We start from the raw sequence: 13,760 nt of genomic DNA, 5'->3' as shown, positions 1-13,760 counted from the left end.
TTGGGTTGAGGGGGAACCCCGGAAAAAACCTCAACCAGGTAACTTGCCCCGACCGGGATTCGAACCCGGGCCACCTGATTTCGCGGCCAGACGCGCTGACCGTTATTCCACAGGTGTGGACACCTGTGTTTATGTTGGCTGGCTTGTTCTCATGAGAGAACGTCATTGATCAATTATACACATATGTACAAAATCAGATTGCGTAATATCGATTTTACATGTCGTTACTGACATACATATCGATATGCATAGCCGTTTCATTCTTCGTTTATTGTGAATAAAAAATCTTCACTCTCAAGTTTCTCCGTTTCCAATTCTCGTTCTGGTTCTCGTTCCCGGTTTATTGTGAACCAGCCTTTAGTCTCTGAACGGTGATCAATTTCAGTGTCAAAGGGTGTACATGCCATTAGATCTAAAGAACGAATCCCGGCTTTCTTTCACTTAATTAAGCAGTCAATTGTTTAACTGCGGCAAAGTTCGAAATCATATTTAATTTTCAAGAATAAATGCGTATAATTTTTGTGCAAGTATTACAAAATACAACCATTTAATTGGAAAAGCATGGACCATGCATAATAATTACTATTAAACATTTGTAGCAATTACAAATGTCACGCTTCATTACCTCTCTGTTGCATTTTCCACGTATTCATAATATTGATATTGCCGCTGCAATGTCACATTTTTGTCTCCGTTGGAAATGCACTTCTTAATACGTATTTTCCTTCTCTTTGTTATACTTATATCGATCGTTTGTAAAGTTTCTGCAGAAAATAGAAATGAACAAATTTCTTCGTCAAGCATTGCTACAACAAGACAGGAAATAGTCTGGAAGCCCCTTAATCCAATTTTGAAGTGAGAAAGAAGTTTGAAATATCGTTAAATAAAAGACACCCACACAGCAACGTGTTCCGATGAAAAAGATTTCCTGCTATCCAACGAAGTATATCATTCTCCGCCAGTTACCGTCTCTGGGGTCCGCGACGAGATGGCTCGAGATGCTGGATCTGTCTGCTTTATATAGCCTACCACTCGCGTCGCGGTCAACATCGATTGCATTGCGGCTTCTCGTCCATTATTTATTACGTCTGCTTCTTCCGACTACCAAAAAACATCCCTTTCAGTTTGCGAAATGAGCTAGCATGGATCAAGCGCGTTGGTTTTGCAAGTCCGTTTCGATCTTCGACTCGCAACTTCGTGGCTTTTGTCAGTTTGTATGGAGGTATGCAAGTATATATAACACTTTCCTATTTTACATCTGAAATCAAATGAAAGACCTAATCACAGCTAAAAATATTGGGCTAGGCAATGGCTAACGATATCATGTTTACAAATGTCATATTTAATCACCATTGTCGTCGTCATATCATAATCATCATTGGCAGCTGCAGCAGAATCAGCATCATCGTCATCTTATACTTCTTTTTTATAGCTGCACTCTTCATTTTCTATTACGAATTATTCCGCTCTGATATTGTATAGGCCTAAGCTTTTTTCAGGTCACATTAATTTCATTCTTTCTAGATATCATGTCCCTTTCTTAGAATGCGTAGATGGCTTAATGTCGATACATCCATGTGTATTCCAAATCCAAACAGAGCTAATACATCCCTTTTCACCTTCTACATAGCTAAGAGCGTCTTAATCTTCTTCTTGTTATTACACTATCTTCCTTCAGTAGAATATAATTATAAAAGATTTCGCATTTCGTTAATAGGGCCTACGTGATTTTTTTTTTGGGACTTATTTGCAGTTATTGTTTTGTCACATTTATATTGGTTTAGTATAAACAAATTCAATTAATACATTCGTAAATTATGATAGAAATTATTGAAATGTCATAATATTCAAGTATGCTTGCTTTACGTGCCACAGATAGGAAAAAACATAATCGTGAATGTTCTTCATGTCTGATTTATTCTATGATCCATAAATTAATCTTCGTATTATTGTTTCACAAACTACAACTGAAAGAGTCGTTATAATTTTCAACAGTTTAATCTGCTTTAATAATTCGCTCAATATAATTTCAATTTTATTTATGCACTTTCGTTTGTTTCTCCATCTCATTTTTATATCATTTACCGTTGTATATTTCGTTCATTGAATTAGAATGGATTTCTGCAGACGTACATCGCTTAGGTCAATATCTATTTTTCTTTCTAGGATTTAATAAAACAAAGAAGAAATATTTATACTTTCCCTGTCAAAAATTTGTTCTACCTATAATTTTATTTAACCCATATTTTATTACCTACTGAACATAACTTCACCGTAATACATTTACAGTAGAATATCTCTCCTAAATTTTAATGCTAATTTATTTGTTCAGTTCATCTGTTATGCTTACATTCTCAATTCTAACACATCTCCTATTCATCTGTGATATTCCCATCCTTTACTATATTCCTCCACTCTGCCTCAACATTTCACAGCTCTAAGCAATTTCTATTCATACATCTCACATGTGACACGAATTCATGCCAGCAAAGACAAAAAATTCAGTTGGGGAGGAATTTAGTGACGAAGTCTGAGGGAAATCCGTAAAGACAAAAACAGTTGAAGTTCTATAACGAATTTACGGTAATAACGTTACTCTTGTTTGAAATTGAGAGGCAAAGGAACGGAAAGCCGCAGATAATAAACCATGCGTTTTGTTTTGAAGCGAGTTTACATCTCGCGTACACTCTCCTTTACTGGAAATCAGCACGTTTCAACGCTATCGATTTCAGAGTGCGTTTGGTGCAGTATGCTTACAGTCAAGTCATTTACAGTCCTGCAAATATGGTGCGCACAAATTTATTTTGGAGGCGAGGGAATGTTTATTTTTAGAGCACTTCGCATGATATCACTATTGTTACATGCTCTCTCTTTTTCTTTCTGATACACCGGTAAGGTTATATGTAGTGATATTAGCGAGAAAGTTATATGAGAGAAACATATGGACTTGAAAGGAGGCTATGTTTTCTAGCACATCATGAGAAACAAATGAAAGCGAATAGCGTTATGCAGACCTTCACGGAACTGAGTTCACTATGAGGCTTTGCTTACTAGCAATAATGGAAAACAAATAAAGTTTCGTTGTTTATTCCATGTTGATGAAAATGTACATAAAATTATTAGTTCGTGAATGACTGACATTACTGATAATAAATTTTTTAAGATGTCTCGTGTGTGCACATAAAAAAACACAGACATAATTTCACCACACAACAAAATAGTGCAGGCTTTTGTGAAATACCGCAAACAACTGTTCTTATCGCTCAATTTGCTTTCTGATTCGTTTGCATTAATCGCTTTCTGGGTAATTGCGATCGTCGACCGGATAAATCTGCTTACCAATGCGGAATTGTAATGAGAATTTCCTTGCTCAACAGTCAAATGGAAGTGTCATGCCTGCCAATACCTCCCCAAGCCCTCAATTACCAGACACAAAACATTTAAATTTGCATATTAAACAGTTTGTATAAGCGTCTAAATCTATAGTTTACGTAAGTATTTTTTGACTCGATTTCTCAGACGCAATTTTTTGCATTAATTTCTCGCTTTTGCTCCGTATTTGCGTATTTTACAAATAACTAGTAATGAAGTGCAATTGTATAATGAACATCAATTATTTTAAGCTACAGTAGATATTCAGAAGTGACAAGAAGATGATAAGAGGTTAACAGAGCTGTTACAGAATGAAAATAGAAAGGAAAACACTAGAAAATCCACCCGACAGCTGCACTGCCTATAAAAAATATAGGAAAGTCTGTGGGGATTGAATGCAAATAATGTTACAGACAGAAAGCGCAGAGCAAAGTTCAATTATTTTAGAAAATGGTATGTGGCAGTTTATGACGAAATTTAATTCCAAGTTCGCTTACCTTTTGTAATCAATGAAGTTCTACATAGACGGTATAAGGCAATATATAGTCCTAAATAGGATTGTGTACCTGTATTAAGCTATATGATGGGCCTAATAACTAAACATGTCTTCATTATTTTGTGTAATATGTCCTGTGTTGTTTCCGGTAGGGTGACTGCACGAAGTTTCGCCACTTGTTAAAATATGCTTTTGGTACAAAACCTACACAAATTTTAGGACACAATGTGTAAATAGCTCCAATTTCTGAAGAAGGTGACGACAATTAATGAAATACAGTGTACATTTTGTCGGTACTTTAGCAGAAAGGTCAATGCATCGAACATAGGCATGAACACCGAAAGGGCTGATTAAAGTTCTCGTTTTAACGAGACGGTCGACGCTTCCTTCAAATGTCCGTGGAGGTTTACATCCCTGTCCACGTACTGTAAATGACCTTATGCTATTTGGATACTCAGCAAGTCGGCAACAGTGCGATGCCTGACTTCCTCATTTTTACTGCTCGGTTGTCACTATGCAGAGAGAGCTGCGATGTGGATTCGGGCATCTTAATATTTCACATTCCCACATTCCTGGGTTCCGTCAAGACCGCGGAGTTATAAACAAACTTTCTAGGAACTACATCGCCCGCCCCGAAGGTTCAACAAAATTACTGTTCTTTGGGAACGAGAGATTCTAGACTTTCGTCGAAATAAATTGACCACCACGCGCTCCAGGCAATAGAACAAAGGGTCATTTTTGGAACACTTTCAGTGCCACACTATTCAAGGGGTCACAATAAAAATAACCGTAGTTTTGTCTTAGCTCAATTCGATAGCGGATTCTCGCTAAAGAGAAAAGGAGTTCGATTCCAGTGAGATCCTGATAGATACAGCCTATGACGAATAAATAAGCTGTGAAACAGGTTTCTCCGAATATTTCTACTTGGTCATTTCACCATCGCTTCATTCTCACCGTATCAGAATCTGATCATTTCTGGAAAGTTTATATACTTAGCCTACTTGAAAACGTATGGTAAATTAACAAAATTACTAATTATATATTTGGCAAATCTTGAGAGATCCTGCTGTAGATATCATTTCTTATAATTCTTCCTTGTAAATCTCATTTCATAATGAATTCATTCTCGTAATATCATAGATCTACATGAAAAAATAACGAACAAACGTTGCATATAAATATCGTACAGACTTTAAAGACATATGTTAATTGAATTAAATTGATAAAACCTTCTTTTTTATCTTGTACGGAGGAAGGATCCGAAGGCTTACTCTGAATCTGAGGCTTATTGTCCTTACCACTCCTATTCTGTGAATGACTGGATAGCCAAACGGTCGCGTTCTTGTACAAGTACAGCACACCGCACCGTGAACTTAACCTGGGTTATTGTATGGATGATAATGATACATGAATTATGGTGAAATGAGTCCGAGGTCCAACGCCGGAAGTTACCCAGCAATTCTGCTTCAATTGGTTGAGGGAAAACCCCCAACTATGTAACTTATCCCAACCAGGATTTGAACCCGGGTCCGCTCGTTTCATGGTCAGGCGCGCTAACCGTTACTCCACAGCGGTGGACTAGATAAATTCTTACCTATATATTCAAATTCATTGTAGGTACCATTATCTATGAAAGTAGGCCTACAGCTTTAAGACTTGCTAGAAGCGTGTATGATAACGAACTTAAGTCGGATAGAAATGATAGTGTTGTAATAAATTATTTTAATTTAATACAAGACAGGGTGAATGCTTGTCATTCAGTCTATGGTTCGATATGAAGGCGAGAAATCAACACAGGTCAAACAACTACAGCGATAAAAATATAGGCTACTCATAATTGACACAAAAGAAAATACTGAATTTGGTGGTGTATCGTGTATCGTACCTGTTGTGGAGGTGGTGTAGGCGGAGTTACGGTGCGCCGTGAGGTGCGCGACGTGCACCGCGTGAGTGGCGATGTTGTGGGCGTGCTGGCTGAGGATGCCGTGCAATAACGCCTTGCTGTTATCGGGGGGCTCGCGCTTCACCGGGGGCGGCGACGGGGACGCTGCACCCAGGTCCAGCAGCGAATGTGAGCCCGGCAACTCGTTTGTGTCCACTGCAACAACATGAAAAAAAAACCAGTTTATATAGGCCTAGAAATACAATTCTTCAGTCATAAATGTAACAACGTTAATCGAGCACCCTGTAGGAAACCCTATATAAAACATATTACAATAAATTAATAGAATTACTCCATGGTAGGAAACCCTATATAAAACATATTACAATAAATTAATAGAATTACTCCATGGTTTCAACTGCATACCATGTTCATAGGTTATAACTTTAAGAAAATAAATAGAGCACACTGTATAACGCGTGAAAAGCACTAGTTCGCAACTAACAATGAAGACTGCTGAAAAGTTAGTTTTTATTTTATGGATTTTAAAAGAAGACGAAAAAAGTTACACAGATTGAAATTAATTATAAGTTTAAGTAAATCGAATGACTCTTTTGTATAGCTAATATTGAACACGCAGTATAACAAAACTTTCATTGTCGACAGGAATGGATTTAATGTATGTAGGCCTAAGTAATTTATTATTAACAAGTTGTAAATAGCAACAAAAATCTGAACACTCCGTATATACACCTGTCGAAAAATGAATGTCAACAATAGTGGAATACATAATCTTACAAATGATGGAAAACGCGTTATTATCAAGATGTATTAAATTAACATGATTCTGAATGAGAAAATTTTCTTAGCAAATAGACCTATTTGTATTTTCCCCTATTTTTACTGTTCCCAACGAAGCTTATACTTTAAATATTTCAATGTTTCGTACGGCATGATGTCTAATTAAGATTACACTGGTATTTCTCACATGTAGTGTGTATGTATTTATTAACATTACAATTGGGTATACACCCGATGACGATTTCTTCCAATATCTGTTTGAAATTACGGAATGTTTATAAAGAAGATACTGTTAATTGTTATCGCAGCTTAGAATGAATTGTTTTTTAATCTTGCTGATGGTGTAATCAGGCTGGTATGAAGACAGCAAACTTGAAATAAATGCTTAGATACTCAAAAACGAGCGTGACAAGTCCTAATAACGGAATGCTGAAAATTTTACAAAGCATTTGTAAAGTCGTATTTAATTTAGATTTAAATATATCTCCTTCCAATTCAGCGGCATCCCCATAGTTCAGTATTGTTGTTGTTTAGTCAATTGTCCGAAGATAGGTTTGAATGTCACAAGTGATATCAAGAACGCACCACTTATGAGGCACCTAGGCCAGGAAATAATGGGGTAGGGTGGCCAGTTCCTTTCCCCCTAGATTATTATTATTATTATTATTATTATTATTATTATTATTATTATTATTATTATTATAAGATAATTTTTCCTGAAACTTCTTTTCTCAAACTAATGTGCCCAGCCAACCACATCAGTTAGACTTCAAACTCCAAACATTTTCCTTATTTTTACAGCATGGTTATTTTTATTTTTTATGCTTTTAAATACATATTAAGTTTCAGTCCTTCTGTTATAATTAATGTGTCGCATCGATTAAATTTTCAGCCTGTATCTCAGCATAAAAAGCTTTGATGGAATAAGGTTTTTAAATAGAAGTAGGTACGAAGTAGTGGCTGTGGCCCATAAAGGAAAACCAACCCGAAATGGCCTATGTAAACTCTTTGGACAGCTCGCTCGGTTTATACTAACTGACCAAATATTTACCGGCATCCATATTTAGTAAAATCCTTACTTTGCTCACTGGAACTCAGGGAAGATTACAGATATTTCCAGCTAGTTTTCTCTTTTTCAACATACGCACATTTACATTTGTATTATTACATTTCCGTAGGCATTTTAAATGAGATAGAAAAAAAAAGGAAAGTACGTACAAGATTTTCTCCCTAAACAAAGGCCGCGCCCTTCTGAACAATGAGACTCGCCCGTTTAAGTGGCTGCCGCGCCCCATCCTTTGGGTACAACTGGTGTAGTAGAGAATGTTGCGTCTCTTTCCGGAATGGATACTTCCGGATGCCATTGTTGACAATATGTCGAAAGCTTACACCCTCGGAGGAGGACGACAAAATTCTGGCACGAATTTGGACGCCTCTGCAGAAGCCAAGTTCGGGCCAAGTGCCAAAGCGCGACCAACAATTCACATTCGAGAGATGGAGTCCCATTAAACTTCTTTTTTCCGGTCGTTAATTGTGTCAAATGCGACACCGGACGAGGAGTAGAGTCGTAATAACGGATTAAGGAAAGCGAAAATGTCTAACGGCTACGCTCGCTCCAACTTTCATTTCTCCTCGTCTTCTCTATCTTATTCTTCTTCTTCCGCGTCCATCCATCGTGCGCGCGCAGAGCTACAAGGTTACCCCACTTGTCGGGCATAGACCTTAGCGAGGAGATAACCTTGAAGAGATAGAAAGCGACAGAGACGGCCGGCGCCGCGTTGCCACGTAACTATGTAACTCTTTGACATATGTGAGAGAGCCGACATGGCAACGTCGCTCAATATAAATCACTCTCGCACACACGCAAACATGAATTGCCCTTGACGACGCCCAGGAAGTTGTTCTTCTGAAACAAATGAGGGGAAAGGTTAGATGTGCAGCACAAACGAGACGAGCTACTGTATTTCGGGAACAAAATCCATAATCCGCGTCATTCCACACACTTCCGCGTCGGGCGTACTGCTGTCATCTTTTGGGGAATGTATGGATTATTTTTTTCAGAGAGTAGTAAGATTCAATTTCTGTTACACAAACGTTTGAAGAGTAAGTGCAAAGCCGAATGGATGTCACGGTCGCATATTCGAATCCGTCCCCGTTCTGGATATTTTCCGCATCTATGCTAGGCCTATATCCTTATGTTGTCTTTATTATGTTAGACGGAGATTTCTTAGTGACGCCACATGTTGGATTTAACAGTGTGTCCTAGTGTGCAGGTAGATAAATCTAAGATATGAGCTTACGGGTCTTGTGGTAAAACAGCAAAAGCGTGTGTATAATAATAATAATAATAATAATAATAATAATAATAATAATAATAATAATAATAATAATAATAAAATAATAATACTTTACGATTTAAAATTAAATTTTGAATGATTGATCTACCTAAATTACTATATAATCAATGTAGTTACAAATTAAATAATACGAAATGGAAATATTACTGAATTCAGACACATTGTACACGTCATTTATAATAGTGGTAATTCTTTATTTAACATCCTTTTCAAATAGAAAGGCTATTCAGTAGCGATGATATGACAACGCCATCAGAAACTGAAGTAGGTCTATGCCTACTCTGAGAAGTTATTACATAATCCATTCCATCCATCACAGATAGGGTCTATTACGAATTCTGCCCGGGATCGAAATCAGGTTCACTTTCATTAAAAGCGACTAGGCTATTGAGCATGTCTCCGCGCCACATGCATACCGGTATGTACTTAGCCTAAAGAGTTTTTAAACGTTTACGTTGTGTTAATGATAATAAATTAATAATGATTAATTACAAAAGTTGCATTACACGAATGTCTCAATTATGTATGTCGGTTAAGTGCCGAATTTTTCGTCATATTCTCGCCTTCTACCTGACATGACACGTTACTGAAAAAGAAAATATGATGGCATATTTTAAACTGGCAGACATGTCTTTCAGTTCAATGCTAATACTTTCCAGTTTCACATAACGCACTGCTGAGAATTAGCCCACTCATTTTACATCTCTACAACCTTCAGTTTCCATGTCACTGATCGCACAGAAAGGAAGTTGCAAGACTTGTCGGAAGTTCAGCATCCACCTTGGAAACGTTACGTCACTCAGAACACGGGTCTCGCGCACGCCAACAACTATTCTTGTCCAAACGAACTTCGAACAGGCGATTTCTGTAAGACTCTGGACTGCGTCTTGAACTCCATGATTGATGGTTTGATAGCAACCCTGACGGTTGACGGTTTATGAACCCTTTGTGAATGTAGAGCTAGGGGTATGAGGGATGGAAAATCGGAACCGATGTCAGTGAATCATGCGCAGAGGAAATTATAAGGGTGTAGTTTCTAATAAAAATAAACGTAATTTTTAAGCAAAAATCAAGAATCACCAGAGTAAAAGCAGTAATATTTATATAATTCGTAATGTAACCAGAAAATGCAATCGCTTTCTAAAAACAATAGGTATTTGTAATTAGTGTTTTCTGTAAACTGTATGTAGGCCTATAATCTAAAAGGGAAAAGATAATATAAATTTGATCGTCCATACCAAGCTGCAGTCAGAACAAAAGATTCTCACAGCGATGACGACAGTACTGAGTTAAGAACGGCTCAGCATTATCAAAAAGGTGATGCAACTTAAGATAGGACTGGGGCATTAATAATGAGAGGTGACATTGGAGAAGATACACAAATTTAGATAAGATGAAGAAAAGAATACAGAAATAATAAACTGCACGAGGACGAAGAATGAAGTGAAAGAATATAAAAGTGTAATGACAGGCATAATGTGGAAATAAAAAACATACGGAAGGCAGAAGAAAAAAAAAGGGGAATGAAACTAGAACAGGAGGAAATGTGTCCACAAGGTTGGATCACATACAAGCGTATAACCACGTTTAGTGAACAGGAAGTGCAGATTGCATACTCTGACGGCGTACTACGTACTACACATCAGCAGAGCCGCGGCGGGCGGGAGGGAGGGAGGGAGGGAGGACGCGATAAGATTAGCCGCCATCTGCTTTGTAAGCAATCCATCGGATCAGGAAAAAGATTTCGGAAACGCTTCGGGTGTAAAGGGCGACCAGCCACGTTGCGCAGTGTGCGATAATGGCCCTATCTCGAGGAAACTCTGTACGCATAAATGAGAACGACTGACCTTCATGTTAAATTTATTAAGCGTCGCTGATTGTGCGAAACGATACTTCTAAACATCAAACTATGCAACTTGAAAACATTTTTTTTCTGCGCACGCTGTGAATTCGAATATCTCTTCGTGGATGTTCGTTCATGTACTGTCCGTTACTCAGGAGAAGACGAGGGGCAAGAATGTGACTATCGCTGTTGATTATTATAAACATCGCTCAGATAAGCATCCCAGTATCCAGGTTATTATTCGTGCAGGAAACATGAGTAACAATGCGAATGGAAATTAAAGCTAAGTTGAACAGAAGGAGACCTAATGTTTCCGCTTACTACATTGCAAATATTGACGTGTTGTCGTACGTTATCTGTTCACATCCCTTCCCCCTCAGTCCGCTCTCGTCTTCTCCTGAGTCACCGACAGTACATAATATGATGCCTCGTTCTATTTTGTTAGGTGGATCCCATGGTCGTACTGCACCCACAATGTGGAAATCTCACGAGGTGTTCATCCGCTGATGCAATGTTAAGAAAAGTGGCTTTAAATTTACTTTAATAAGGGTGAAAATCTTGAAATAATGATAATAAAATTAAAAATATTATTATAAACACTACTGTAGCTATTGTTACTATTCCTGCTACCATATCTACATCCATTTTCACATAATGCTATTTACATTACAATGACAGACATAAATAATGATGTAGACTGTATTGTCATGTATTCACTTTCTCATAGTGCATACTGCAATTGACCCACAGGCGTAGCTAAGTCGGCAGAGGTGCTTGCCTACTGATCCGGAGCTGCACTCGATCGTGGGTTCGATTCCCGCTTGGCTGATTACATGGTTTGTCCAAGGTTCTCCCCGACCGTAAAGCGAATCTTCTCAGCCTCGTCTCACCAAATAGCATCTTGCTAACACAAATTTCATTCACACTAAATAACCTAATAGTTGCTACAGCGTCATTAAATAACCGACTGAAAATGTATCAATTATGTAGTGTCGAAAGACTGGAGTTCAATCATGACTGTGAGCAAATTATTAATTACGTAAAATATATTATTATTATTATTATTATTATTATTATTATTATTATTATTATTATTTTATAGCTGGATTATATTACTCTCATTTTCGTTGATTTAATAAAAATATTTGTAAATAGGTCATATACTGCCAATAGCATTAATATTAGGTTAAGTAACAGTCGCTTTTCGGCCCCCTTCCAACACAATTATGATACTAGGTCCCGTGACAATTCCACCCCATTGTTAACTTTTCTCCTAAAATATGTGAAGTTGCAAGGGGTAAACAGTGGCGCGCGCGCACACGCAAGAGGTCATTACTAGCGTCGCCACGCGAGACTCAATGAACTGGCCGCCGCAGCTGGTGGTACTCGCCCAGCTGGTTTTTCGGCTTATTTTTATTCCACGTAATAGATACGTCAGACCACCTGGTGGTGGGGAGAAGGGCAGCAGCTGTGGAAATCCCACTTTATAACCCAAGAATTATCCATCTTCTTTAAATACTCGTTTAACGCAATATCGGGGTACAACAAGAAAATGTTGTCTTATGTGAATATGTACTATGGCGAGATATATGAGAAGAAAAGTGCACTGAGATAACTACTGAGGTCAATACTAATAGCCCTCTTAACAAATAAATTATGCAAAGCGGTATATCTACTCGATGCGTAAACATAGGAGTGATTTCTTGGCAGATATTGTGAGATTTACAGTGGATACAACGGCTCCGGGTAGACAGTTATATAGTATTATTTCAAATATTTTGACATTACGGATCTAACCACGCTATCATCTAATCTTCACTTCTTGTGGTTTTGTAAAGCAATAGCATGACTCTATGTATTTTGTATTTGGGTGTTTTATGCAAATTGGATGCTGTGTACGCTACGGACAGAGCGCAGCCTTAACGCAGCATAGAAACCAGGTGGTGGATTGGAATTTCGCACTAAGTAGATGTCTGATAACTATTTGTTCTTTGTTACAAATGAAGATTTTGAGGTGGGTGACAATATGATCATTAAGGAGCAAGAGACATGAAAGAAGTCACCCAGGGCCTAGTTCAGTTTATTACTCAGAATTGGTCTGTAAGAACTGTGGAAACCCACGAAAAAGTCAGCAGTTATGATGAAATCCACGACCCCAAAAAATAAAAAGGCAGCATGCTATCCCACGTAAGTTATCAAGACAACCGCGGTCGCTTTTCGTCTCTTAGAAACGAGTATGCCGAATGGAGTTGCATGTCACGTAGAATGGAGTTCCGGTGTACCGCGAAATTCTTTAAAGGCGAGAGGGGGGAAGAGAGAAATCTTCCGCTTACACAAACGGAATGTTACATTGGTCATTAAATCTCTGTCTTCATTGTACGTCCCATCCGTATTTGTGTGGACGGATGTTTCTCAAAATGTACTCGTAAATCTAGTAGTAGGCTCTAGTAGAAATGTACTGACGGTTTATAATATATATATATATATATATATATATATATATATATATATATATATATATATTTATTTGGTGTTGAGTGGTAGGCCTACTGCAAACAGGATTAGATAATAATGTAATGTTATGGAAATCGCCTGTTATTTACATTAAATATTTGTCTTCTATTCTGTAATTCATGTAGAAACTTAACAAAAAGCCTCAACATTGCTTCAAGAATGTAGGTCTAATGGGTATATATTCAGTATTTCAATCAAATGGGCGCAGTTTTGAGTCAAACAGCTCATCGATTTTTACCAAATGAGGCCGAGAGTTGATTCTGGGAAGATTTTACGAGATCTGCTGTGAACAGAGACCTACTGTAGGTGTGTGAGTTTTTCTTTGATTTCCCTTGCCATTTTCATTTCATCATTGTTGTGTTCTCGTAGTATCAACAATCCATGTCCCCTAAATATTGTTGTAATCCATCAACAACATTACAGTTTAGGCCATCAGTCCTGTTCCGTCTTCACATCAGTAAAATAATTATTTAAATTGGTCACTCCATCTTCTTC

The 13,760-nt window shown here is 37.6% G+C and overlaps 1 protein-coding gene across 3 annotated transcripts in view; it reads right to left on the bottom strand.

The window, feature by feature from the left end:
- Positions 1 to 13,760, bottom strand: part of Eip74EF (Ecdysone-induced protein E74) — a 1,140,187-nt gene that overhangs the window by 64,176 nt on the left and 1,062,251 nt on the right. For all 3 annotated transcript variants that reach the window (XM_069821505.1, XM_069821504.1, XM_069821506.1), the window contains one exon: positions 5,754 to 5,966. In XM_069821505.1, the coding sequence (XP_069677606.1) occupies positions 5,754 to 5,966 (213 nt within the window). The remainder of the gene's footprint in view (positions 1 to 5,753; positions 5,967 to 13,760) is intronic.

Source organism: Periplaneta americana, chromosome 3, assembly GCF_040183065.1.
Source record: "Periplaneta americana isolate PAMFEO1 chromosome 3, P.americana_PAMFEO1_priV1, whole genome shotgun sequence".
NCBI classification, from domain to species: Eukaryota; Metazoa; Arthropoda; class Insecta; order Blattodea; family Blattidae; genus Periplaneta; species Periplaneta americana.
This window is presented reverse-complemented; position numbering and strand designations above follow the sequence as displayed.